The following is a 27,532-nucleotide window of genomic DNA, read 5'->3' as shown; positions in this document are numbered from 1 at the left end:
CGATTATAGCCCGCAGTTGAATTTTTTGGAACTTTTTAAATTATTTTCTTTATAATATGGAACTCAGCATGCATACACAGAAACCCCGAGTAATGAAGTACATTGTGGTGGCCTGAACATATTTCATGCCTCACAGATAAGGATTGTAGAATGAAATGACTGAAAACGTTTAAAGAAGCCAAAAGTACTTGAAAGCATACTATACCTGCAAGTGACATTCTAGTTTCCAAAGTAAAAATATGAATATGAAAAATATATATATGATTTTCTCCAAAAATTGGTTGCACTTTTATATTAAAAGTTATTGTCTATCAGCTTTCCATTTGTGTTTTATGGTCATATTTCCACTGAAGATCACCTTGAATACGAGTATATACCAACTCACGTACCATGATTTACATATAATGCTATACAATGTACGTTATAATGCTATATTTTGCAAAAACACAACATGACAGCTGCTCATTTGGAGTTGCGATCACACATGATTGTTCTTATATTGACTCTACCAAATGAATTTGTCACCATTTAGATGTTGCCACCTCAAGTGGTACCAGTATCTGGTCTGGCCCATGGATTATTACCTTATGTAAACAACTATTTTGTAATTTGCAGAGGATAATAAGTTTCAAGTGTTGTAAAGTTAGTATCGTTTACATCCTTTAAAGGTTAATATAATGCTTAAGGAATACCCGTTACTGTTCAATAAAGCATTCGATTTGTGAGGAACATATTTGTGGAAAAAAAATGATCGTGCATTGTACGTATGTGCCTGTGCGTGCATATGTAATAAATATACATAAAGTAAACATGTCATTGCGTTCCTGAAATTAACTTGTCACAGAAGAGACCAAGGTGAGTAAATACAAGATTGGATAATTGATTGTCCTTTTCACGTCGGTCTGATGGGGGGAAAAACGTTTTCTTGTATTACCGTATGGTATGCATTTCATGCTACTTAACTGGGCCAGCATGCCTGCCCAGTCTTTGACGTTCAGGGCAAATTTAGCATCATAAAATTCTGAGGTGCACATAAATATCACTGACTTAGTGGAAATGCAATATTATCAGACTTGCAACCTATTGTTTCAGAAATTGACAACCATGCTTGTTATGCTTGTTTTTTTTATGCAGAACTCTTCCGAGTAAATCATTGGACGCTATTGCTGAACAGATTCGGGCACACAATGTGAATGCCTTGCTGATCATCGGTGGATTTGAGGTTTGTTTTGAATTAATTTTGCACAGACATAGATTTGTTAACCTATAAGACGCGTTGTCGTCATAATACTTCTAATTTTGGATGCTCAATTGTTATTGATATTTTTGTTCTTGTTTTTGTTTATTTGCTTATTTATTTACTTATTTTACTTATTGGGAGTAGGTCTAGGTAGTTGCCACATTGTTTTGCGATTCATAGGATTGAGATCGACGCTGTTTGCCACTTGCTATTCAGATGATACTTTCTCTTTTGGAACAATTTGGGACAGTTTAGCCAGAATTTAGAATATTAGAATAAGATTAGATAAGCCAGCTTGGTGGAGAGAATCAGGGAAATAATGTGAAATTTGGCCAGCATATCAAAGCAATAGCTTGCTCTTTATTTCAAAAAAGAAGACTCAAATTCTAAAGTTTACGAGCAATTGCTGTCGTGCAAGACAGCTGGCTTAACCAACCATTTAAACTTTTACTGTTGAAAAGCATCTGTTTGTAGGTTTGTTGGACTTCTTTGCATTATTGAGCCGCTGCACAGAATGAGTTGAAAACTGTTGGTTGTACTCAGGCTGTGCACAGGAAGGTTTTAGGCAGTAAATAAAATTAATAGTTCCAGGAATTCATGGAGGGGCTGGGGAAGGACGATGACAACTATATCTTTGTACATATGTATGTCATAGCACCACTCGTGATAGAAGTGCGTATTACCAGTCCTGCTAAAATATGCCAATCCTGTGGGAATTGACCTATTCTCAACGGCGGGTTCTTCGCTTGTAGGATTAAGTTTGCATAATCAAGCTATATCATGAACAACCTTTCTACTTGCTGATTCATCTCCAAGCTGAGGCTTACCTATATATATAACACAATACTTCTATGAAAATAATTGCACAATAAGCTCAATAAGATCAATAAGCTCATCCAGTGAACATAACAAAAAAAGGGCATTAAGAAACAGGAAAATAGGGGATAGGGAAGGAAGGAAACATAGTAACCACTAAGTAAAATGGTTGACTTAGGGAGGGTTAATGAGGATATAAAAGATCATGAGTAGGGATGACATGAGATTGTGGTGCACCTTTTTTTTTTGTTATGCCCTCGATTGAAAAGTCTCAGGAAAGCGGTTCCACAAATTGCCCACGTTGTTCTTTTCTTCGGAAAGCCTCGATTTTTTGGAGCTTAACTAAAGTAGGGAGTTACTGGAAGAATGTGCATGTTCTTGGGGAGCTGGGGAGCATCTGAGCATTGAAAGAGCAGATGGGGCTAGACTGGAAGAGAGGCGGTAAAAAGCACATATGCTACTGACTACCAGCAATGTGAAAGAAACCAGCCTTGTGCTTCAGCCTTGTCGCAGGAGATTTCAATATTATTGAAAAATTTAAATCCCACAAAATCCAGGAGAGACAGATGAGAAGCTGGGACACCAGCTCATATAGGAGAGCAGTACACCATTGTGCTACAGCCATAGGCCTTATAGGCTGTGTACTTTTGATTTTTCAAAGAAAGACTTGGAGCGATGAACGATGCCTGCCTGTGACCGGTTTAGATGGCTAGCACTATTATATGGTTTTTACACGTGCAGATATGAAATGTTGAGGCCCTTCAATTTTGGTGCAATTTCACAATGTCATATCGTGAAGGTATTTGGCTCAAGGATGCAGAAGTATTACATGTCAGTCCATTATTAATTCTTTCATTTTATTTTACTTCGTATCTTTGTCTTTTTATCGTGGTCTTCTTTATATCTTTTTATCTTTGTCTCTCTATCTTGGTCTTTTTAAATCTTTTTATCTTTGTCGTTTTTATCTTGGTCTTCTTTTTATCTTTGTCTCTTTATCTTGGTCTTTTTTTATATATTTTTATCTTTGTCGTTTTTATCTTGGTCTTTTTTATATCTTTTTATCTTTTTCTTTTTATCTTGGTCTTTTTTTATATATTTTTATCTTTGTCGTTTTTATCTTGGTCTTTTTTAAAATATTTTTATCTTTGTCGTTTTTATCTTGGTCTTTTTTATATATTTTTGTCTTTGTCTTTTTATCTTGGTCTTTTTTATATCTTTTTATCTTGTTTTAAATTCTTTTTGCCTGTTTTTTTGTGCCAACAATTGTTTCTATTTTGATATTTGCATGTATTATCTTGTAGCCAATGGCATAATCATCTATTTTTATTCAGAAGTTTTTGGTTACTTCTTCAAATTGCAAAAATTATTGAATTGCACATTTTCTGTGACTTATTGCTTTGTCTGGTCTTTTGTTCTCTTCTTTCCTTCTGTCTGATGTGATACCACACCCATTTACATGCTTCATTGTCATCATCTTCATTTGCTGTACACTGGTAAATCAACACCATCCTTTGAATAATTTATCCTTTATTTTCATTTTTAATTACTTGAGCTTATTTTTATCATTTTATATTGGGAACCTTTTTTCTTTTAATTTCCATCAATTCTTACATTGGCCTTTTGGGGGATTTATTTTGCCCCATTATACTTTGTTTCACAACACTTTGCCACCATTGCCTTCATTCCACTTTTATCCATTGAACCATGGGAAGGCATTTCTTAGTGGGCTGGACCTAGTGGAGGCTTGGGACAGTTTTGAAGAGTTCTGTATACCGGTCGTTGTGGTTCCTGCTACAGTATCCAACAATGTCCCTGGAAGCGATTTCAGCATTGGAGCTGATACGTCTCTCAACATCATCACCCACGTGAGAGATGCATACGTTATTGCTTGCCGGAATGCAATACTAGTCTTAATCATAAAGGCTAGTGTCATTCTGTGTTGGCAGACAGCTATAACAACAAGCATTCTGAGTATTGCGCTGCAATACATGTCCCCTACCAAAGTTCAAAGTGCCATAACTTTGTCAAAAAGATCGAATATGCAAATTAATGCACGGTTGATGCTGGTTTTCAAACTTGATCTGAGGTATGCTGAGACACGTGTGTCACGCCTCGCCTCGTTGATAAGCCCTCAAGGTCGCTCTGTGGAGCGGCCTGCACGTATTTCACTGTGTGAATTATATAAATTATTACCAACTCACGGTCTAGCGATTCAAGAGATATCCATTTTTTAAATATTTCCGTTTAATTAACGATATCTGCCAAACCACGTGCCCCATCGCAAATTCCAAAAGGACATTTTAGTAGACTGACATGCTGAATAGATTTGTGAAGTTTCCTCTCGATTGGATCAAAAATGAGGGAGGGGCTCGGTTCTAAAGGTTCATGCTTAAAAACGTCATAACTCTGAAACCATCAGTAATTTATTATATTTTCCGGTTCACGATCAATGATCGATGTGTATATATATGTATATGTTGCTCGGCTTGGCTCCGCCCCTCCGGAAAGCGTGCACTGTGTCGCGCTGTTGACGTTCGCGAGACGAGGCTGAGGACGCGCAGTGCGGCTTGAGGAGAACTCGAGAATAAACAAGAGATATCCATTTTTTAAAATACTTTCGTTTAATGAACGATATCTGCCAAACCACGTGCCCTATCGCAAATTCCAAAAGGACATTTTAGTAGACTGACATGCTGAACAGATGTGTGAAGTTTCCCCTTGATTGGATCAAAAATGAGGGAGGAGCTCAGTTTTAAAGGTTCATGCTTAAAAACGTCATAACTCAAACCATGTGATGCATGACGTCATGCTCGCTGACTTTTTTGTTTGTCATGGGTATGCGATTCTGCCTGCAAAGTTTGGCCTCGATCTGTTCAGCCGTTGGAGAAAAAGGGGTTTTCATGTTTTCACGAAAAACAATATGGCGGCCAAACCACGTGACCTGTGACGTCATAATTACCATTAAAATATTCTACAGACCGAGACCCTCCTATGGTGAAAATTTGATCTCAATCGGTCCTATTATTGCAGAGAAATTGGTTTTTAAAGGAAATTAAAACTTAAAATGGCACTGAGTTAAGGATCATCAGAATTATCAGAATTCCCAAAGTTCAAAGTGCCATAACTATGTCAAAAATGAACGAAACGTCGTGAAGTTCGAACTCGATCTGTAACTTATCATGAGAAAACCATGTGCCAAGTTTGAAATCATTAGCGTTAAGCGTTTCGAAAAAAAGTCTGGAAAACTGTTCTTTGCGTGACAGACTGACAGACTGACAGACTGACAGACTGACAGACTGACTGATGGAGGGACGGCGTGCAAACCTATAGTCCCCTCTGGTGTACACCGTTAGGGGACTAATAACTGGAATCAACAGAACATTGATCAAAGTGTGGTGGGAAGCGAGGAGAAGTTGACATTTCAGGTATTAACATTTCATTAGAGGAAAACTAGGGTATTTGCTCCGATGAATGGTCAACGCTCTGTTGATTTCACCATTCTATTGCTTGGCAGTCAATTCACAAAAAATATTAAACAAGATGTTCTAGCTCCCGACATTCCAGGAATTTTGGTCAAGATTAGGTCATATACTGGTATGTTTTTCTCCGCCCCAGGCCCTCCCCTCTTTAATTGTTTCAAGAATTTGGAGAAAGAGTGTGTGTGCATTGTGTGAATAATTAAAGGATTTGGTGAACATCATGAAGAATGGATGGGGTTGAGAGGATAATGTACCACTGAAAAAAAATGCAACTTGTATGTTCATTTGATAATGGGATTCATTGCCTGACCTTGAGGTCCAAACCCATGTCGTCAGTTGCACTGTTTAAAGCTCCCCTTCATATACAAAGACATTCTTGTAGCACAAACCTATTTTACAGTTGAAAGACAAGTCTGAATGTTTTGTTGTTCTGTGTATTGGGCAGACTACAAAAACATAATTGACCAGTCTCTCGCATCGCTGTTTGCCTTCAAGCCAAGTTTATTAAGTGCTACCATATCTCTACCATAGCGAGCCATCTCCCATGCAACCACTGCTGTTTATCTACCTGGTTTTGTTTGGAGTTTCATACCTCTGTCATTGCATCCCAAGACCATACCTGTCCAGATTTTGAAGGAGGTGGCGGCCTCATAGAGTTGAACCGGGTGCAATGAGGAACAACTCGGATTGCCTGCATGTGTGGAGTAACGACAGCCTGTGTGGAGTAATCCATTGGCCTATCTGCAAAAACCTAAACATCCCAATCCCTGCAAAGTTGTCGAAGAAAAACAATTAGAAGAAAAGCAATTGAAAAGAAAAATATATGCAATGTGGTGACCAGGAAGAAATGGAATTTTATTGCAGAAAAAAGCATAGTTTTTTGCACAAATATTGTGTGAGTTCAGTTTCTCCAGGCCCCTTGTGTGTTGTTATCAAGGTACAGCAATGTACTCAAGCTGCCTTTCTCTGGGAACGTTTATTGTAATTTACCAACTGCAATCATGCCAACGGTTCTCATAGGATTCCTCCTCTCTTCCAACCACTGAACAGGTATTATAAATGATCTATCATATGCATCACAGTCTTATGGGCCATTGCAGAATTTCAGTGTCAAGTAATAAAATGGGGTTGAATAAAATAATTTAATTTGTTGATAATAATTAATAATTTGCTTATAATAATTATACTATAATAATTCATTTATTATTATAGTATTATAGAACATGATAATTATACTATAATAATTAATAAATTAATCGTTGATAATAATAAAATAATTTGGTTGAATGGTTGTCAAATAATAAAAGTGGATTGTGTTTCGATGAGTAAAATTCACATAAGTATTAAAAATGGAAGCTAAATTTTACAATTTTTTTTTTATCTGGAAAAATCGACTTCCTGGACATACGACAGGTAAATGATTATATTTAGGATCGGACACCATTATGTGATTATGGGTCTGGCTTTTTAATAATCTGAAAAAATAATTTTAGGATTTGCCTGTTTCTTTACAAGCATTTTGGCTTGCTCGTGCGAATGAACAGGTAAGTACCTGTAAATTCAACCACATTCACAGTAGTTGAAGCAATTAACTGTGCTCAAGACATGCAGGTAAGCAAACGATGAAATAGTGTCTTTGGTTTATTTTTGTCATCCGCATTTTCATCTCATCTTTCTGCTGTTTTCTGTGCTTCTTTTGCCATTCTATTTTTGAGGGTCTGATATTGTTTTTTTCTTTTTTTTCTTTGTGGCTTAAATTTATGGAGATGCTAAGATGGAGAATTGGATGTGGTATTAAAGGTGTTGTATGAACAAGAGTAGCAAAATTTACAATCGTTCTGTGTTCACCTATAACGGTATGTTGGTAAAGTTAACTATGTTTGAAACCCTAAACTTTAATTACATTTCAACAACTTTATTTTTTATTATCATTTGATGCTTAAGCTACTCTTTTTATTAATTATAATTTTTTTATGCCTCCAACGACCAAGTCACCGGAGGCATTATGTTTTCGGGTTGTTTTTCAAGAAACCAAACAACATAGTTTAATTCCATTCCAACAACTCAGCATTTTGTTCCTTTCATTTACCTGTTTACTGCTTTTTAATTTACCTGTTTACTGTATGCAAGATTTTGGAATTTATTTTATATATTTTGCAATTTGTTAATTTGCATCATTACTCCTGAGATAAGTTAATAATTCCAGTGGCACTTTGAGCCATGGCAGTTGAACTCCTCTTTTGGATAGAACAACATCACTGCATTTCCATTCATATTTGTTTCCAAACGTGTTTTGCAAACCAGCACATACGCCTCTACACCCTTGCGCCCATTTCCTATTCGATCCCAAATCATCCCTTTTCTGCTCACACCGTATTGCTGATCTATCCAGGCATATGAAGGGGCTCTGCTGCTTCTGAAGGCGAGAGGTAAATATGAAGAGCTTTGCGTGCCAATATGCATGGTGCCCTCAACCATCAGCAACAACGTTCCAGGCAGTGACTTTAGTGTGGGTACGGACACAGGCCTTAACGCCATTGTAGAGGTAAGTTTCCTTCAGTACAAATGGAGTTGCCTGGTTGTATTGTCTTCTCTTCTCTGGTAGGCATGATTCTCACACTGGTGGTGGTATCACTGGTGGTGGTATGCTATGGGCTACATTTGACTCCATGTGTCTCTCCATAACAATGTATTGTTTCTCTGTGTGGTCCTATCCTCTCCCTTCACCACCTCCACATCTTCAATGAGTCATTCTATGTAAACATTCACACTCTACTCTCTGCTCACACCCATTCGCTCTTCCTAATTTGTGGAGACTAATTGCCACCATGTCAGCTGACTTGGTGTTTCTTCATATATTGTACTTGAGTGCATGATTGAGCAGCTAAGTAATTCTATGAATTGACTAGACTTACTCAGTCTGTTTCTTTTTCCAACACATATCTCCCCAAATGGCAACCAATCATTACTGGACCTTGTGATGTCAAACTTTTCCCTGTTCCTCTTCAGCTCTTCTATGCTCTTCTGTCCATATGTTGGTAAAGGTGGATGTCGCTTTGGCGGTTAGAGAACGTCAAAGGTGCAGACGTGTTTGGCAATTAGGTACATCCATCCCCATGGTCTGTTGAAAAATTTGCTTTCTCCAGTCATAGTCCTGATGCTGATTTTCATAAATTAAAATATCCTCGGCCAACATAGGTTTCTTGATTTATTTTTTAAATGTATGATTGATTTCAGAACATTAACCAAAAATAAGTGTCCGTTCTGTCATTCATGGGTGCTTTTTGAAGTGTGTTTGGGGTCATTGTCCTGCTGCAAGACCTATGACCTTCGACAGAGACCCAGCAGACTGACACTGGGTTCAACATTGTGCTCCAAAATGCCTTGGTAATCTCCTGATTTCATGATGCCTTGCACACATTCAAGGTACCCCATACCAGAGGCAGCACAGCAACCCCAAAACGTTACTGAACTTACTCCATATTTAACTGTAGGGAACCTGTTCTTTTATTTGAAGGCTTCATTTTGTTTTCTGTAAACATAGAGATGATGTGCTTTACCAAAAAGCTCGTATTTGGTCTCATCTGTCCACAGGACATTCTCCCAGAAGGATTTTGGATTGTTCAGGCGTGTTTTGGCAAACTCCAGTCGGCTGTCTCAGCAGTGGGGTTCTCCTGTGTCTCCTAACATAAAACCCCCTTTCATTGAGTTGGCGACGGATGATGCGAGTTGAAACTGTCGTACCTGTGTCTGAAGGTCAGCTTGAATCTGTTTGGCAGTTGATCGAGGTGCTTTCTCCACCATTTGAATTAATCCTTCGTTGCAATCTTCGATCAAGTTTTCTCTTGCGGCCATGTCCAGGGAGGTTGGCTAGTGCCATGGGTCTTAAACTTCCTGATAACATTGTGCACAGTGGACACAGGAACATCAAGGTCTCTGGAGATGGACTTGTGCCCTTGAGATTGTCCATGATTGGCTACAATCTTGTATCTGACCTGCTCAGACAATTCTCTGGTTTTCTTTCTTTTCTCCATGCTCATTGTGGTATACCCAGTGACACAAAACAGCAGAATGACTCCTTTTCTCTTTTCAAACTGGTTGAGTGAGTGTTTTTTTATTATATTGCAGGCACCTGCAACTCATCATTAATGAGTTCAATTCCAAAGTAAAGGAGAATCACCTGCTTGAAATCTAATTATTTCTAACAACTTCTAAAATATGCCAATAATATTGTACGGTCCATTTTAGGAGTTCTGTGTGGTATAAGCTAAGATTTCATAATTTTTTCAGCTTTTTTTTGTTTGTTTTGTTCCACTGCAAACAAAAGAAATACATATGTGGATATCAAAAGACTTTTTTATTTCAACAATTTTCTGGAAGAAATATGGTGCATTATTCTAAAACCCTGGTGTTGGGCTAGCGGCTCGGGTGCCGGCTTAGGATCCTTGGATCCTGGGTTCGAATCCCGGTCGATCGCTGAATTAACACCAGGGGGGTTGACTCAGCCTGTCATCCTTCCGAGGTCGGCTAATTGAGTACCAGTTCACTGGTAATTCCCTGTTTGTCGTTAAAGGCGGCAAAAAGGGTTGGCGTCAGGAAGGGCATCCGGCCGTAAAACATTGCTTCAAAAAGGGGACCGAAAAACAACAACAACCACGGTTCCCGAAAAAGGCCAACCCCCGCTTTGCGTGGAAAAATGGCCTCTAAAGGTGTTTTTTTTTTTTTTTTTAATTTTAAAAAAAGTGCAAGGATGCCAATTTTTTGGCCACGAGTGTACACGTTCTCTTCCACAGTTTGAATCTTTCCCCATGGCATTGTTTCTGGTTTTTGTGTTTTTCCTCCGTGTTTGTCCTTCCCCCATCACCTTTGGTCGTTTGTAAACCTACTGCCCTTTCTAGTTTATATCCTTCATGAGCCTATACCCTTGTATAAATGGTAACAAATTGCTGTCCTGTTTCCTATATTTTTACTACGAGAGAGATACCCGTGCTACGCACGGGTGGGAGGCCGGAAGCAAACAGGCAATGCAGATACGGCAAATGCTAAAGCATGAAACCAATAAATTCCACATTCCTGTAGCACCTTCAGTCACACGTCAGACATGGACAGCAAGTTCGTGAAGGACTTCCATGAAAAACGTACCCGTTCGCAAACAAACGGGTATGTTCACGTATAGAAACATCGATCGTGGGACCAGGGCGAATCTGCATATGGTGATGGCAAAATATCAGAAATTGAAGGTTTTATTTTATTTTAAACGATTCATATAAACATCCGTTGAATCATATCACACGCAAATCATCAAAATCTAAACAGTATCTTCATAATTTCAATAAAAGCCACATCACTGTTCATATCAGTAAATATTATTCCAACGTGTTTCAAATCGTGATCGATACACTATGATCGTGAATCGTGATCGATAATCATGTTCACAATCGCTATGTCGTATGTACTCCCGATGTGTAACTGTACCAAATTAACAGTTAAAAGGATTTTGAGCCTATAGCTGTTACGGCCTTGGCAAGATCGATGGAGACAGCGATCTGTTAGCGATTGATGGAGACATGTTGCTTTCCCGGGTGCAGCCGTTTGTGCGTCGTCACAATGACAACAAGTCAAGTGAATCCACTTGGATTCCGCCCAGGTTGGCACATGGAAATTATGATGTAGCATAATTATCATCTCGGGTCAAGATTTGAAATTATGCCATGGTTTTTGTAAAATTGCTACTAGTATTCACATTATGTACTTTCACCAAAACATACATCATCATAGAAACATACATAGAATTTGGGTCCTCTGGGTCATTTGGGTCCTCTGGGTCATTTGGGTCCTCTGGGTCATTTGGGTCCTCTGGGTCATTTGGGTCCTCTGGGTCATTTGGGTCCTCTGGGTCATTTGGGTCCTCTGGGTCATTTGGGTCCTCTGGGTCATTTGGGTCATTTGGGTCCTCTGGGTCATTTGGGTCCTCTGGGTCATTTGGGTCCTCTGGGTCATTTGGGTCATTTGGGTCCTCTGGGTCATTTGGGTCCTCTGGGTCATTTGGGTCCTCTGGGTCATTTGGGTCCTCTGGGTCATTTGGGTCCTCTGGGTCATTTGGGTCCTCTGGGTCATTTGGGTCCTCTGGGTCCTCTGGGTCCTCTGGGTCATTTGGGTCCTCTGGGTCATTTGGGTCCTCTGGGTCCTCTGGGTCCTCTGGGTCATTTGGGTCCTCTGGGTCATTTGGGTCCTCTGGGTCATTTGGGTCCTCTGGGTCATTTGGGTCCTCTGGGTCATTTGGGTCCTCTGGGTCATTTGGGTCCTCTGGGTCATTTGGGTCCTCTGGGTCATTTGGGTCCTCTGGGTCATTTGGGTCCTCTGGGTCATTTGGGTCCTCTGGGTCATTTGGGTCCTCTGGGTCATTTGGGTCCTCTGGGTCATTTGGGTCCTCTGGGTCATTTGGGTCCTCTGGGTCATTTGGGTCCTCTGGGTCATTTGGGTCCTCTGGGTCATTTGGGTCCTCTGGGTCATTTGGGTCCTCTGGGTCATTTGGGTCCTCTGGGTCATTTGGGTCCTCTGGGTCTATTGGGTCCTCTGGGTCATTTGGGTCCTCTGGGTCTATTGGGTCCTCTGGGTCATTTGGGTCATTTGGGTCCTCTGGGTCATTTGGGTCCTCTGGGTCCTCTGGGTCATTTGGGTCCTCTGGGTCATTTGGGTCCTCTGGGTCATTTGGGTCCTCTGGGTCATTTGGGTCCTCTGGGTCATTTGGGTCCTCTGGGTCATTTGGGTCCTCTGGGTCATTTGGGTCCTCTGGGTCATTTGGGTCCTCTGGGTCCTCTGGGTCATTTGGGTCCTCTGGGTCATTTGGGTCCTCTGGGTCATTTGGGTCCTCTGGGTCATTTGGGTCATTTGGGTCCTCTGGGTCATTTGGGTCCTCTGGGTCATTTGGGTCCTCTGGGTCATTTGGGTCCTCTGGGTCATTTGGGTCCTCTGGGTCATTTGGGTCCTCTGGGTCATTTGGGTCCTCTGGGTCATTTGGGTCCTCTGGGTCATTTGGGTCCTCTGGGTCATTTGGGTCCTCTGGGTCATTTGGGTCCTCTGGGTCATTTGGGTCCTCTGGGTCATTTGGGTCCTCTGGGTCATTTGGGTCCTCTGGGTCATTTGGGTCCTCTGGGTCATTTGGGTCATTTGGGTCCTCTGGGTCATTTGGGTCCTCTGGGTCATTTGGGTCCTCTGGGTCATTTGGGTCCTCTGGGTCATTTGGGTCCTCTGGGTCATTTGGGTCCTCTGGGTCATTTGGGTCATTTGGGTCCTCTGGGTCATTTGGGTCCTCTGGGTCATTTGGGTCATTTGGGTCCTCTGGGTCATTTGGGTCATTTGGGTCCTCTGGGTCATTTGGGTCCTCTGGGTCATTTGGGTCCTCTGGGTCATTTGGGTCCTCTGGGTCATTTGGGTCCTCTGGGTCATTTGGGTCCTATATTCCTATCCTATAACATATATATCTCCTATAACCTATCCTATAAATATAGATTTGATGACGTCATGTTTACACATCTGAGCGACAGAAATGAGCGACAGAAATGGGTGACAGAAACTAGCTTCACTTTTGAGCGCCCGAAATTCCCAGGCAAACGCTATAACGCACCAGGTTTACAACCTGTGCGTTAATAATGAACGTCATGCGAACGCGAATGTTATGCGGGAGTCCAAACCTGAGAATGCTGGAGACTAGAGCTGAAATTGGGAAAACTAAATAGCCTATTTTAATCCTGGAGATCCCAGGATTATCCACCCAAAATATCTTTACGATCGGTTCAGCAGTTTTTACTGTACCTTCAAACGGACAGACAGATGGACGGACGGACATTTGGTGAATTATTTTAACTATTGACTAATGTTGAATGGATGATTGAGATGAATGATTACATAACAGACATATCTTGAATCAAGGTGTGAATCAATGAAGGTGAAGTTTGCGGTATTCTCTTTGGAAAAGTTTCCAGTATTCTATTTCGTCACTTTCTATTACCTCTCGATTAAATTTGCAGACATGTGACCGCATAAAACAGTCAGCGAGCGGAACGAAACGTCGTGTTTTCATCATCGAGACCATGGGCGGATACTGTGGCTACCTGGCAACCATGGGTGCGATGGCAGCTGGTGCAGATGCTGCATATATATTTGAGGATCCTTTCACCATACATGATTTACAGGTATGTATATTGTCATGAATCGCAGAGAGCTTGTGCCAATCATCTGAACAAAATGTGCATTGTTTTGTGTCATACTTTTTTGTAACTTCCATTATACCCTCAAAGACAGTTATACTTTGGGAAATGGGAGGAGTTGGGTTATCATGAAAACATATTGTCAAGTCCGTAGCTGATGAACACCAGCCTTGGACGAATAGCCGGACGGTCTTTAATTCCGAGGCGAACTCTGAATAATGGTGGTACTTTTTGTGGAGCACGGGACAGAAGGCGGCGGGTGGGGTGCATACCTGGACAGAGCACACGGGTTGAATAAAATAAATGCAGAGCTGAATCTAATATTTCCTACGGTGAGACGTCTCACCTCAGACACAAAAACAGACAAGGGGAATGATAATGAAAATAAAATAAATTGTTTTGTCGAGTTGGCTGATACTCACCTCTGGTCCAAAATGCGCCGGGTAGCCCGATGGTCGCTGCAGCCCGCGTAGCACACGGGAAACGCACCGAAAAATGGTGCCGAAAACGCCCAGGCGTGAAGCAAGCAGTAAAACGGCCCTTCCTCACTTCCACCGCCAAGCGAGACACGGCGCTCTGCTCTGCCGAAAAGCACCACAGTCCAACAACACCCCTTCCTCACGATCAAAAAGTTCACAAAGCTTCAAAAAGTTTGCCTCACACACGCACACCTGTCAGCCGCAGCCGAGAGCCTGAGACGAAAGCCAAACCGAGAGAGCGAGACTTCTTCTCCCTGCTTGAACCTTCCCTGCTCTCTGACATCACGCCGACCAACGGCCGAGCTCTCTCGAATCACCCCATGGTCGTGCTCGACCAATGACGAACTTCAGCGCATGGCCTGCCGCTTTGCTTGGCGTGAGCGTCATTAAGGCGTGGCTTACTTGCCTATCTGTACTGCCTGGCTTTCAGGGAACGGTTATTCTTGTTGTTGGTGTTAAAGACATGAGTTTTTATAGCCGGCCTTGTGGCAATTGTAAGAACGTAGGGAAAAGCCACAGGAGGCAATCACAAACTGGGGGAAAACTAACTTAACCCCTACCTAGATAACACCGCTCCACCCCCTGTGTGAAGACACATATACTCATATATGTATATATACATATGTGTATGTATGTATATATGTATATACATATATGTATATATGCACATACACACATATACATGTGTGAAGACACACACATATAATAAACAACCTTAAGCTCCAGTTTCCCTACTTAATACATTGAGATGTCTCCTCTGCATCCATGCTCCATGCTAATACTATACAATCCTACCTATACTATGGTATTTCATCCTCTACCCCCACAAATGTAACGATATGCTACTTGAGTTCTCATTGCGGTCATTTTAAGTTCCTAATATAAAGTGTTTTTTTGTATGGCATTTCTTTGTCCAGGCAAATGTGGAACATATGTCTGGTAAGATGAAGACTGGAATACAGCGTGGCCTTGTTCTCAGGTAAGGGCCCTGTAGTCCTGCCTCATCACATTAGTGTTCCAACAAGGATTTCATTTTTTTTTTTTTTTTTTTTTTTTTTTTTTTTTGTTTGTATACAATATCGAGGCTCGTGAAAGAGCGAACATTAATCACACAGAAAGACAAACCGACACATAAAACATATAACATAGGGAGCGGTAGACAAGATGGGGAGAGAGGGGGAAGGACACAAACACAACATTTGAGAGCAGGGACCAAGAGACATGGAGACATCGAGAGATCTGAGAGAGGGCGAGGGCTTTGGGGGGGGGGGGGGGGGCGTGGGAAGGGGGCAGTGGGAGAGGTATAAAACATATGGACACTGCCAGGACTTCCAGGAAAGAAGTTGGAATTTCAAACAAGGTGGATCTGGGGTGAATTAGCGGGGGTAGAAAAGATCAAGGTTTTGGATGGGGGAAGATAAGAGATGGTGGTGAACAGCTGTTTTAAAGACGTGGAGGGAGGAGTGGGATTGAAGGGAGTGAGGGAGTTTGTTCCAGAGGCGGGAGAAAAGAGGAATGAAAGAGTGAAGGTGAGCGGAGAGCCGAGATTTCGGCAGTTTAACCATCAGAGGGTTGCTGGCAGATCTTGTGCGACCTGTAGGAATATTTGGGGGACAGAGCACAGAGAGAGCTGGGGGTGCAAGGCCGGAGAGGAGTCGGTAGAAGACAGAAAGACCACCTACCTGCCTGCGGTGAGTGAGTGAAAGGCCCTCAGAGATAGCTTCATCGCGGGAGATTCCAATAATTCTGAAAGCTTTGGTTTCAACAGCGTGAAGCCAAGCTAGGTGTGAGGCAGGAGCACCGGCCCATAGGGGAGAACAGTATTCCATTGAGCTGCGGATGAAAGCCTTGTATGTGGTGAGGAGCTCAGGTGTGCCGAGGAAGGACTTCGCACGACGGAGGATGCCCAGTCGGCGACTGGCTTTGGAGGCCAGCTTGGAAATGTGGTTTTCCCAAGAAAGATCATGGCAGATAGTGAGACCCAAAATCTTGAGCGACAGAACTTCTTGGAGAGGATTGTTGAGAAAGTAGATGGGAGGGTTGTCCAGTCGATCTTTTCGGAGAGACATAGTAAGAGTGTGAGATTTGTCAGGATTGAAAGACATGTTCCACTTGTTTGACCAGTCTGTGATTTTGTCCAGGTCTTCAGAGAGTGAGGAGGCAGCAGACTGCCGATCTGAGGGAAGAGGAATGGAGCGGCAGAGAGTGGAGTCATCAGCAAAGAGATAGAGAGGATTTTCGAGAGAGTCAGAGAGATCATTGATGAAGACCAGAAAAAGCACGGGGCCCAGAACACTGCCTTGGGGAACTCCAGCCTGAACAGGAAGAGGAGATGAGAGAAACCCATTCAGGGCCACACGTTGACGACGACTAGAGAGGAAGTCCGCCAGCCATGCGTGGAGATTTCCATGGATACCAAAGGAGGAGAGTTTGGTGAGCAGAGCGGGGTGCCAGACCGTGTCGAAGGCACGTGATATGTCGAGGGAGACAGCTCTAATTTCCTGTTTGGCATTGAGGACCTCCATCCATTGTTGAGACAGCAGAAGCAGCATGTCCAGAGTAGAGTGACCTGGTCTGAAACCAAATTGATGATCAGAGATCAAGCCATTGGAGAAGAGGAAAGATTTCATATCAGAAGCAATGATGGATTCCATGACTTTGCTGATAATTGGGAGAAGGCTGATTGGTCTGTAGTTGCTAGGATCTGTTTTTGCACCTTTTTTGTGCAAAGCGGTGATGTTGGCTGATTTCCAAGCAGATGGCAGTTGACCTTGAGCAAAAGAGAGGGTGAAGAGAACAGCGAGAGGGTGAGATAGAGCAGCAGAGCAAGATTTTAGGACCCGTGGGCTGATGCCGTCGGGTCCAGTTGCAGAATCAGAGTCGAGGGTTGACAGAAACTTTTCCACCTTGTCAGGAGGAAAGGACACGGAGTCCAGGAGCAGCAGGGTACGACTGGGTATGGTGGGTACAGAGAGGGATGGGTTTGGGACACAAGATTTAGAGGCAAACACAGAGTTGAGGCATTCAGCTTTTTCACGTGCGGAGTCAGCTGTATAGCCGTTTGAGGTAAGGGAGGGGATGGAGGGGGAACAAACACCAGAAACGGATTTGACCAGACGCCACCAGGATTTGGAAGAGGGAGACAGATAAGAGAGTTCGGTCTTGAGAACGGAGAGATATTGTTTCCTGGCTCTCCTGAGGGTGGACACACACTTGTTTCGGGCTTTGTGAAAGGAAATGAGATTTCCTTCCGTTGGATTTGCTTTCCAGGAGACGAAGGCAAGTTGTTTCTGGGCAACAGCCTCACCACAAGATTCCGTGTACCATGGACGGGAGGAAGGGTATGACAACTGAAGACGAGATGGGATAAATCTGTGCATGAGAGAGAGCAATTTACTTTGGAAGAATTCCCAGGATGAGTTGATGTCAGAGGTGGTAGAGATGGGAGACCAGTCCAGATGATTGATGGCTGCTTGAAGACCGTGCCAGTTGGCCTGAGTGAAATGCCAGACTCGTCGACGCTGAGCAGGCTCCCTGAGGATGGTCAGAGAGATGTCCACTTTAACAAGGACATGATCAGATGATCCGATCGGAGCAGAAGAAGAGCAGCAGACATTTTCAGGGAAGTTAGTCATAACCAAGTCCAGAAGAGAAGATGCTCCGTTGACTGAGATCCGGGTCGGGAAATTGACAGATTGTGTCAGTCCCAGTGAGTCGCAGAAGTCCTTTGCTGAAGAGCCATGGCTGGTGAGAGAGGTACCCACACCCAGCCAACTGGCATGGTGACAATTGAAATCACCACATATGAGGAAGAGAGAGTTGGGATGGGTAGATAGAAGTTGGTCCATATCATCAGACAGCGAGATGTAGATGGAGTCATCACTGTTTGGTGGACGGTACAACACACATATGAACAAGAGGTGGGAGCGAAGGGGAAGCCGTAGCCAGAGGTATTCCTGGGGGTGAGGTGGAGAGAGTGCAGTGCAGGGCGAGTGAGGAAGAGAGTTTTTGATAAAGATAGCAACCCCGCCTCCAGGACGAGGCTCAGGTCTATCATACCGGAGGAGGGAGTAGCCCGGGAGAGATACTATGGAATCAGAGACATCATAAAGGAGGAAAGTTTCTGTTAAGCAGATCACGTCTGGTTTGACAGAAGCAACCTGTATGGAGAGATCAGTTAAGTTTGAACGAAGGCCCCGGATGTTTGAGGTCCATACCGTTAATGAAGAGGAAGGGGGAGCATCAGATACAGAACAGGGGGGAGGAGGGGTAGGGTAAGATGTGGAAGAGGTGGAAGAGGTAGGGAGAGCTGTTGAAGGTGTGTCAGAGATTTCAGAATAGCTCGGAGAAAGGGAAGGATGGGGCGGACAAAAGGTTTGATGGTGATTGGGTGAGCCACAATGAGGTGTTATTTGAGGAGGGGGAAGAGCGAGGCAGAAGGTTGGGGGAGATGGAGGTGAGAGTTTGAAGGGGGAAGAAGCGGGGAGGACGCTTTGAGGAGGGGGAGTGAGCGGGGGGAAATTGAGAAGCAATGAGGGTGGGGAGATTTGAAGGGGAGGGGTGAGGGGGGAGTTTGGGAGGGAAGGGACAAGGGGAGGGATTTGAAAGGGATGGGATATGGGGGAGATTTGGAGGGGAGGGGTGAGGCAGGAGTCTAGGAGGGGAGGGGCGAGGGGGCGTCTTGGCGGGGAGGGGTGAGGGAGTAGTTTAGGAGGGAGGGGGCAAGGGGGGAGATTTGAAAGGGATGGGTGATGGGGAAGATTTGGAGGGGAGGGGTGATGGGTAAGATTTGGAGGGGAGGGGTTATGGGGAAGATTTGGAGGGGAGGGGTGAGATTGGATTTTTGAAAGTGTACGATTTATGGGAAACGTACAATCATTTTTAGGCGTAGTGCACTTTTAGGCCAGGGGTGTGGGGGTGTGGGGATTGGGGGGGGGGGGGGAGGAAAGGGTTATTGATCACCAAATGGCCAATGGAAATTCCTCATTGTTTAGTGTGTGGTGGCTGCTGCATAATAGCTGAGCTGAAAATACAACCATCGCCTAGCATGACATGACACATAATTAGGAGGATGGGGGGGAGGGTGCGAGAGGTTGACATGTTTTACTGACACTCGAGCTCACCTTATGTTTCCAGCACGGGAGCTCACCTTGCGTTTCCGGCATGGGAGTTCACCTTGCCTTCCCGGCACGAGGGCTCACCTTGCTTTTCCCGCACGAGGGCTCACCTTGCTTTTCCAGCACAAGAACTCATCTTGCTTTTCCAGCACCAGAGCTCACTTTGCATTTCCGGCACGACAGCTCACCTTGCGTTTCCGGTCGTAGAGCGTGTATTATTTTCTTACCGTGGTTAGGAAGTTCTACATGCTGTCGCCATGGTTTGGTTCCTGCTGGTTTATTAGCCCCCATTGGACTTATGTATTTGATCTCGTCCATGCGTTCACAAACATATCTTGGAGATATATCGACCGATTTTGTTCAAACTTGGCACAAGCACAGCACATGACGGCATACAGTCGTGGCCAAAAATATTGGCACCCTTGAACTTTTTTCAAATAATGCACCATTTCTTCCAGAAAATTGTTGAAAGTAAAAAATATTTTGGTATCCACAAATGTATTTCTTTGGTTTGCAGTGGAATCAAACAAAAAAAAGCTGAAAAAATTACTAAATCTTAGCTTATTCAACACAGAAATCCTAAAATGGCCCGGACAATATTATTGGCACCTTTTAGAAGTTGTTGGAAATAATTCGATTTCAAGCAGGTAAATCTCCTTTACTTTGGAATTGAACTCACCTGTGTTGTGTTGCAAGTGTCTGCAATATAAAAATCATTCATTCAACCAGTTTGAATAGAGAAAAGCAGTAATTCTGATGTTTTGTGTCACTGTGTGTACCGCAATGAGCATGGAGAAAAGGAAGAAACCAGAGAATTGTCTAAGGAGGTCAGCCACAAGATTGTAGCCAAGCATGGATCATCTCTAGGCCACAAGTCCATCTCCAGAGACCTTGATGTTCCTGTGTCCACCGTACGCTCTGTTATCAGGAAGTTTAAAGCCCATGGCACTGCAGCCAACCTCCCTGGACGTGGCCGCAAGAGAAAACTTGGTCGAAGATTTCAGCGAAGGATTGTTCGAATGGTGGAGAAAGCACCTCGATCAACTGCTAAACAGATTCAAGCTGACCTTCAGACACAAGGTATGACAGTTTCAACTTGCACCATCCGTCGCCAACTCAATGAGTTCAGATCTAAATCCCATTGAACACCTGTGGGGAGATCTGAAAACAGCAGTTGGGAGAAGACACCCTTCAAATCTGGGAGAACTGGAGCAGTTTGCACAAGAAGAGTGGGCCAAACTGCCAGTAGAGAGGTGTAGGAAGCTCATTCATGGCTATAGGAAGCGCTTGACTGCAGTTATTTTGTCCAAAGGCCGTGCTACCAAATATCAAGTTTAGGGTGTCAATAATTTTGTCAATGCAATTTCTTTTATTTTCTGATTTAAAAGGATATATTAAGTTCTGAATCAAAAACAAAGGCTCTGTAATATTAACAGTGAAATAAAGAATTGTGGAGACCAAATACTTTTTTCAATTTCTACTTCTTTTTGGAGAAAATTGTGAGTTATTTGAAAAAAGTGCAATGGTGCCAATATTTTTGGCCACGATTGTATGCGTGCACTTCACTTTATTTAGCAATTGATCAAAGATAGCCAACTGGTAGACTGGTGGCCATTTTAGTTGTAAAAAAAAAACAACCTGATATTGACCACATTCTCCACCATTTCTCAGACATGCATTTACCAATCTTGTTCAAATTTGGCACACAGATAATGAATGATGGGTTGCATGTGCTTGTCATTTTCTTTCAAGATCAGATCCAAGAAGGCTGACTGACGGCCATTTTGCAACTTAAACATGTTCCCATCCATTTCTCGGGCATTGTTATGTTCACGGGGTTTATTGTGTGAAGGTACGTGCGTGGGACTTGTTGTTTGATAACGAGGGGTGGATGTGGCCATTGGGGATGTATTGCAATAGTTTGCCGGGTTAGCTGCGAGTCCAGAAAACTCCCTTTTTCTTATGTTCTTAGTTTTATTTTGATTCTTCTGTTACAAGACCTTCCTTGTCGACCTTATATTCCCCCTTTGAGGCCTCCACATAATTTCATGCTTCAGAACTTTATGGATTTTGAGTGAAGGAAGTGAAAAACAAGAGGATGAAGAAGAAGAAGCGCAGCCGGCGTAGAGGTTCTGCCGGTGTCCTGCTCGGCGGGAAAAGTGAAAAGGCGGCAACGGAGAGAGGGGCGAGTAACCGATCTGTTTCCAATGGGGAACGAAGCTGGTGAGAGCCCCTGGCAAAGCTCCGTGGATTCCTTCCGAGGAGTGTCAGTTGGGGGCTCTGCCTGCATGGGAAGGACGGGTGTAAGCCTGGCGCATGTGGTATTGGATGGCAAAATGGCACGGGGCCGAAGCGCGGACTGCTCGGCGGGAATCGTGTTGGTGAGCCGGGGGGAAAGGTGCTGTTCCCGAGATGTCGGGAAATCTGCGCTGTTCATTTGGTTCAGGGAGTGTGAGGACACGACCCAAGAGAGAGAGAAAGGTGGTGGAGGCACCATCTTTTGGGCCAGCGGCTGAGACAGGGTCATTGGGTGATTCTGGACACACCTTTGGGACTGCAGGTCCAGTTGATATGGACTATTGAAGACTATCGTTTCCGCCCGCGTGGTTTCCACATGCAGGACTCGACTGTAAATGAGAACGGAAGGAAGCACGGAGTTCGCTGTGTGTGCTCTCTGCCATGGAGATCACCTGGAATTTTTTCAAAGACAACCTGGACATAATTTACCAAGCTATTGATGAAGCTGAGTTTTTGGCCATTGATGGCGAGTTCACAGGTATCAACGATGGCCCCACTATGGGAAATCTAAGCAATGGGTTGGGCATGCCTGCGGAGTGCTGTGCCAAACTACGTCGGCACTCCATGAATTTCCTGCTCTTCCAGTTTAATATATTCTCATTCTGTTCTAATCCAAACACTTTGCAATACGTTACAAAAGCCTTCAATTTCTACCTTTTCCCACGACTGCTATTCCGTAATTCTCCAGACGCAACTTTTGTGTGCCAGAGTTCCAGTATTGACTTTCTTGCAAATCAGGGGTTTGATTTCAACAAAGTTTTCCGAGAAGGTATTCCTTACCTGTCACGAGATTCTGTATAGGAACTGCGAGACCCCCTGGAGGAGAGGCAGGGACAGGTAAATGAAGGCAAATGAAGCTGTATCCCCTGCTGCTCCGGTCTCGCAGGCAACACATGTCACACCAGACGAACACAAGGATTACATTGTATACACACCCTTTTATGCCATTGTGCAAAGGGTACAGGAATTCCTGAAAGAATTCAGCCAGGTGAATTCACCATTCAGCCTGAAAAGCCAGGCACAGGATACCATAGGAAGCTTATTTACCAGGTGATTAACTTAAGGTATTCCACAGGTCTGCATTTTGATGCACAGCTAAATAATAAGAAGGAACGTTACATTATTGTGACAAAAGCGTCCGAGGAGGAAAAGAGAAGAAAGGAGGCGGAGAAGTTTGTCAAAGAGCAGGATGATCTTGAAGATGCTGTTGGATTCTCGAAAATCTTACGAGCAATTTTTGCATCGGGAAAACTTGTCGTCGGTCACAACATGCTGTTGGACATCATGCACAGCGTGCATCAGTTCGGCAGTGCTTTCCCAGAGGACTTGAACGAATTCAAAGAGCCACAGACTGCATGTCCCCAGGCTCCTGGACACCAAACTGATGAGCAGCAATCATAATTTTAAGGAGATAATTCAATTCACTCATTTGGGAGATCTTCATCGGCATCTAATGGAGTCACCATTCAAGGTTCCCACAATTGAGAGCTCTGAAAACTTCCTGGCTTACAACACGGCAACAGAGCAACTTCACGAAGCTGGTTACGATGCTTACATCACGGGCCTCTCCTTCATCATGATGACGAACTACCTTGGGACCGTTATGCATCCAGCAAAGCAGCACTTTGCAGCCCAGTCAGCCCTTATTGAGCCATTTGTCAACAACCTCTTTTTAATGAGGATAATTGACATTCTGTACCTGAGTCTCCACTGGTCCAGACCCAAAGCCAAAAAGAGAGAACGTGCTACACGTGACATTTCCCAAAGTGTGGAAAACAAGCGACTTGCACCAGCCGTTCAGTGCATTTGTTGGCATTCAAGTTTCATGGATTGACTCGACATCAGCGTTTGTGGTTCTCAGCAAAAAGGAGCAGGTGCCCATAGCCAAAAACATGTGCCCAGATGCAGAAACGTACCAGATTCAAACGTACTCTGAATACTGCCGATGGTGTGCTTGCATTCCAACTTTCCAAGCACAAAGTGACAACATTTACAAAGAATAAGCCATGGAATAAAAAGCGCAAGCACAGTGTCCTGGAATGCAAGATTAACCAGAGTGTGGCACATCAGTGCATGAACTGGAATGGCGAGGCTGAACCTTCAACTCGTCCTTTTCAGCCTAAGCTATTGCTGATTTCAGAAAGTGACGAAGAAGCAAGCAAGAAGGCAAAAGTTGTAGCAGATTCCATGAGGAAAGATTGGAACAAGATTGATGTGAAGGACTCGATCTGTGAACTATATGAAGAAGATTGAGTGTGCATGAAGGGGGTGGAGAAAAGAGCGTGTTCTGTGGAAGAAGGTGCTTCTTTGGGTCTCTGTGGAGACTATCGGGGTTTCATGCTGTGACCGGCCTCAGTGCATCTATATATATAAAGTAGAGTTGGTCCTGATCTATGTATCTATGATCTCTAAGATCTCGAGAACCCGTGGACGGATTTGCGAGCGGAAAGTACTGTTCGACTCGGGATGGTCCCAGGAATGTCACGGAGACATAAACATTTAAAAAATTTCGGGTTTTAAAATTAGCGTATTATTAGCACTAGCAGAAGAGAGAGGGATTCGAAGGGAGGGAGCGCAGCGCTTCTAGCGCTTCTGACTACAGCACACCTTAAAATTAAAAAAACTTCGGGTTTTAAAATTAGTGTGTTACGCGTAATTAGCGCTAGCAGAAGAGGGAGGGAATCTAAGGGAGGGAGCGCAGTGCTCCCTCCAGCGCTTCTGTTAGCGTAATTAGCGTATTTCGGAACGTTAATTTTTCAACTTCATTATTCGGAATCAGTACGTCCCAGAGAACCTTCGTAACGTTAATTTTTCAACTTCATCCGATTGACATGGGACCAACGGCATGTGACAAAGAGTGAAACATACAGGCTACATTTATTTGACGACAATGAGTTCCGACTTCCGACCTCGGTGGGATGACAGGCTGAGTCAACCCCCCTGGTGTGAAGGGGGAGGAGGAGGGGAGGGGGAAGAGAAGGGGAGGGGAACGAGGGGGAAGGGGATGGGAGGGGGGAAGGGGGAGGGGGAGGGGGAAGGGGGAGGGGAGGGGGGGGAGGGGAAAGGGGGGGAGGGGGAGGGGAGGGGCCCTTCTTCCCCTGGGCACCCCCGCACCCTTCCCTCCCCCCTTCCCTCTCCCCCCCCCCCCCCCTTCCCCCTCCCCCCCCATTCCCCTCCCCTCCTCTTCCCCCTCCCCTCCTCCTCCCCCGCTTCCCCCTCCCCCCCTCCCCCCCCCGTTCCCCTCCCCTCCTCTTCCCCCTCCCCTCCTCCTCCCACTCCCGTGCAAAGCCGGGTACCTCTGCTAGTGTTATATGAAGAAGTCGACCTCGAGGAACTTTCGGAAGGATTTGCTGTATTGCATTAAGGAGGTGGAGGAGGGGGAAAGGATCGAGGGATGAAGAAGGCGCAGATCTGATTGTAAGATTTGCGCTGATTGATTGGTTGTGGAGTGTGAGGACACAACCCGGGGGAAGAGAGCAAGGTGAAGGCGCCATCTTTGGGACCGGCGGCTGAGCCTGAAACGGGACCGCTGAGAAGTCGTCCAAAACAGGCTTGCCTCTCATTCTCTCTCCATACTATCTCTTTTTCCCCCTTTTATTTTATACCCTGGCAAATATTATTTTGTTATTTTTCTCACTCCTCTCCTCCTTTGGGATTACATAGGGATATCTGTTGGGGTGTTTGATTGTGGTGTCTGTCTTCACCTGGCGCCTGTCTGTCCTTTAATCAATTATTTATTTATCTCCGCATGTCCGTGGAATTTTCCTATTGGTTTTTATTGCTTGGCAGTATATCCTGTGGGTTGGTTTATCCTGAGTGAAGGATTTGTTCTCATTCTTTTTCGACTTGCATTGCATTGCTGGATTGGCATAATTGTGCATATTGTGTATTGTTGAGCAAGTCTGATCTGTGTTTTGGTTTATCCTGAGTAAAGGATCTGTATTAATTTCTGAACTTGTATTGCATTGGTGGATTGGTATACATTTGCATACTGTGTATCGCTGAGAGGGGTTGTGTAAGCACGCGGATAATCTCGCTTGGTCATATCTGGCTGCTTAAACGGCGCGACCCATTAACGGGGAACGTATTGACCTCCCGAGTACGTCAATTGGTACCTCCGGAGCAATAGGTATTACCCCGAGTGCTCTACCCAAAGCCAAGGTCGTAACAACATGAATGGGCCGATTTTTTTCAAACTTGATACAAAGACAATACATGAGTATACATATGCAGAATATTTTGTTTTGTCATCTGACCAAAGATGGCTGACTGACAGCCTTTAACTTTGTACAGCAAAATTTGTAAAACCACGCCAGGGGCTACGACATTTTATGTCTTATTCTTGTTTGTCATTGCATCGTTACAAGCCTGTCAAAATGAGTTATAAATGTCCATCAAGTGATTAGTTGTGACTCGGTAAGAAAAACCCCAGGAAAAGTATTACACGAGAAGTTAAATTATGGGTTTTAAGGTGCTTTGATGCTGCTTAAAAAGGCAGTGGAAGTCAGTAAAGTTATTTGGCCTACCCCCTTATAATGTATCATTAACAATAATAACTTGTAATAACACATAATGTATCATATTTGGTACTTAGCATTTTTTTGGAGAAAATTATTGACCAAAAATGTCCCCGAGGAACTTAACCCCTATTTATATCATTAGGTCTATGTTAAAGTTTTCTTCACTCAACGTTGTTTCACTTAAAGTTGCACTTTACAGGAACATTATGTGATGCCTACTTGTATTGATCCAGAAGTGGATTTTAGAGAATCTCTATACAACCACATATTGCATCAATAGAATATCACCATTTGCAAATGCAGAATGAGTGGAATCCTGATTGTGTTGAAGGATGTGTGACCGTATTGTGCAATACAAGTTGCAATATTGCACAATATTGCAATTGGTCATCATCTACCATCTTCCCCAAAAATGTTTGTGAGTGGTGATAACAAATGGGTTGCACTGAGTGTAGCTTCAAATATCTTTGAAAAATGTTGGCCACCAACAAAATCACCAAAGTGATTCTTCTTTCTTTCTTCTTTAATCAGGGGAGCATTCATTCTTTGTTGGGCAGATGTGTGTTATCCTTCATTGAGTTATGTTTGTTGCTGTTATTTAGGAACTTAACTTTTACTCATGCATTTGATCAGGGGAAAAGATAGTACATGTATTGCACAAGATACAACCATTTGTATTACAGCATGTTTCAATTTATTTTGCTTGTTTCTCTAGGAATGAGCTGTGCAATGTAAACTACACAACAGACTTCATTTTCAGTTTGTACTCCGAGGAAGGAAAGGGTGTCTTTGACTGCCGCAAGAATGTCCTGGGACACATGCAACAGGTCTGAGTACAAAGGAATGATGCAATTAAACAACTTGGCAAACATCAACCTCTATAACGTTGCCAGACAAAGTTGTAAACGTGCTACTTACTGTTATGTTCATGATTTTATTTCATGTTTTTTTTATTGTTGGTCTGTCTCGTGTGTTTGTATGTTTGTGTCCATCTAATGTATAAAAGCTCTTTATAACCACTGACTGATTGAATGACTGATATTAATGTTTGCTACCTTCCGGGTGTCGTAGAAAGCTGAAATTTGGCGTGCAGACGTACATTGAAGCCGGTACACCGGGAAAAATTACAGAATCACCGGAAAGCGTCCGTAAATGAAAATTTGCGTAAACAAAATCGAAAGCGCAATGTTTAAAAAAAACAACCTCAATGAATATCTTGCATTTGAAAATTAAAATTTCAATAACTGTATACTGTAAAATAAACATGACAATAATGTACATAAATGAAAAAGAGAAAAAGCATCCTTAAATGAAAATTTACGTAAAAGAACGTAAATCATCCATTAAAAAGAAAAAAAAATAACTTCAATTGA

General features: G+C 43.4%; 1 protein-coding gene and 1 pseudogene across 1 annotated transcript in view; both read left to right on the top strand.

The window, feature by feature from the left end:
- Nucleotides 1-27,532, top strand: part of LOC144892974 (ATP-dependent 6-phosphofructokinase, platelet type-like) — a 119,123-nt gene that overhangs the window by 72,124 nt on the left and 19,467 nt on the right. The window contains 5 exon segments of the mRNA XM_078782063.1: nucleotides 1,135-1,222; nucleotides 7,928-8,080; nucleotides 13,566-13,730; nucleotides 15,142-15,203; nucleotides 26,875-26,986. Coding sequence (XP_078638189.1) covers nucleotides 1,135-1,222; nucleotides 7,928-8,080; nucleotides 13,566-13,730; nucleotides 15,142-15,203; nucleotides 26,875-26,986 — 580 coding nt within the window.
- On the top strand, nucleotides 21,916-23,771 carry LOC144892976 (poly(A)-specific ribonuclease PARN pseudogene; annotated as a pseudogene).

Source organism: Myxine glutinosa, chromosome 7 (genome assembly GCF_964187855.1).
Source record: "Myxine glutinosa chromosome 7, kmMyxGlut1.1, whole genome shotgun sequence".
NCBI classification, from domain to species: domain Eukaryota; kingdom Metazoa; phylum Chordata; class Myxini; order Myxiniformes; family Myxinidae; genus Myxine; species Myxine glutinosa.
This window is presented reverse-complemented; position numbering and strand designations above follow the sequence as displayed.